At 35.1% G+C, this 1,675-nt stretch overlaps 1 protein-coding gene across 1 annotated transcript; it reads left to right on the top strand.

Moving 5' to 3' along the window:
• The first annotated feature begins 176 nt into the window (after positions 1 to 176).
• On the top strand, positions 177 to 575 carry LOC108530544 (60S ribosomal protein L39). The gene has a single exon (XM_017873519.1). The coding sequence runs from the start codon at positions 229 to 231 to the stop codon at positions 382 to 384; it is 156 nt and encodes a 51-aa protein (XP_017729008.1). The 5' UTR covers positions 177 to 228; the 3' UTR covers positions 385 to 575.
• Positions 576 to 1,675: the final 1,100 nt, after the last annotated feature.

Raw genomic sequence — 1,675 nt, 5'->3', positions numbered from 1 at the left:
AGCAGATCTAAATATTGTTAGAGGAAACGTAGTTCATTGTAAACTAAGAGAAAAAGACTTCTTAAAGAAGAGAGAAAAAGTACTAAAGCATAAAAGAAAATATTTATGTATCAGAGTATATAAAAATTGAGACTTCCTATTCATGAACAAAATACCATTAAGAGTGAAAACCGCCCTCTCTTTTCCTTTCTCCGCCATCGTGGTGTGTTCTTGCCTCCACTTCTCGCCATGTCTTCTCACAAGACTTTCAGGATTAAGCGATTCCTGGCCAAGAAACAAAAGCAAAATCGTCCCATTCCCCAGTGGATTCGGATGAAAACTGGAAATAAAATAAGGTACAACTCCAAAAGGAGACATTGGAGAAGAACCAAGCTGGGGCTATAAGGAATTGCACATGAGATGGCACATATATTTGTGCTGTCTGAAGGTCACGATCACATTACCATATCAAACTTAAAATGTCACCACTCTCTGGAGAGTTCGACGTATTTTCCTCTCTGAATCTATTATGAATGCGTTGGTTGGCTGGATTCAGTAATAAATATGTGAGGCCTTTCATTTCAAAAAAAAAAAAAGAGTGAAAACCAACCCAGACTGAGATATTCATATAACTCATGACACAAGACTCATATTCAGAGTTAAAGAACTACAAGTTAATAAATAAAAGTCAGACAATCCAGTAGACAAAATTGGCAGAAGACTTGAACAGCCGCTTCACAGATGAGGTTATCCACCTGGCCTGTGAGCACGCGATGAGGTTCTCAATATCATTAGTCACAGAGTAATGCAAATTAAAATCACAATTAGAAAACGCTCATGAGAAACTTAAAAAAGAGAATGAGCTGGAACACTCAGAAAACACTAAGAAGAGAAAATACATTGAGATTGTTGAAGATGTAGAAGCAACCAGAACTCTGTGGGTGGGAGTTAGTACACCTGTGTCATATATATTACCTATGACCCAGAAATTCTACTGCTAGATACATATCCAACTGTATACAGTACACACGATGTTCACCAAAAGACATGCACTAGAATACAGGCAAAACATCTTTAGTAACAGGTAAGTATCTGCCAGCAATAAAATTAATAAATATGTAGTCATATATCCTTCCATTGCAATACAAAATGGCAATAGGAATGAATGAACAATCTACAAATACACTCAACAATATGGATGAGTCACACAAACAAAGTGTTGAGCAAAAGAAGCCAGATGCCAAAGAGTATATGCAGTAACTCTATCTATATAAAGTATAAAAATGTTAAAATAATCCATACTGTTAAAATCAAGATGGTAGCTACCCTTGGGGAAGTGATGAACAATGACTGGAATGGAATGCATGGGGCTGGTGATGTTCTCCCTGGATGCTGATTATACAGCTGTGTTCAGTTTGTAAAAATTTCTCAAGCTGTACACTTAGGATATGTGCATTTTTCTATATGTTATATCCAAGTAAAATGTTAAAAATGTGTCACTTGTGTATTTATAAAATATGATAAAGTCTGTAAGTATTAGTATTAAAAATATTCACAAAACAAAGGGCATCATAAACTTGTGATGATGGTTGCCATTAGAAAAAAAGAACTGAGAAAACTAAGACAAGTTTGGAGGGGATTAATAAATTTTTTGCATAGACTTTTCCATATTACTAAAAATTTTAGCATGTATTTG

The sequence above is a fragment of the Rhinopithecus bieti genome, unplaced genomic scaffold (genome assembly GCF_001698545.2).
Source record: "Rhinopithecus bieti isolate Rb0 unplaced genomic scaffold, ASM169854v2 scaffold_6946, whole genome shotgun sequence".
NCBI classification, from domain to species: domain Eukaryota; kingdom Metazoa; phylum Chordata; class Mammalia; order Primates; family Cercopithecidae; genus Rhinopithecus; species Rhinopithecus bieti.
The sequence above is the reverse complement of the archived record's forward strand: the minus strand, read 5'-3'. Positions and strand labels throughout refer to the sequence as shown.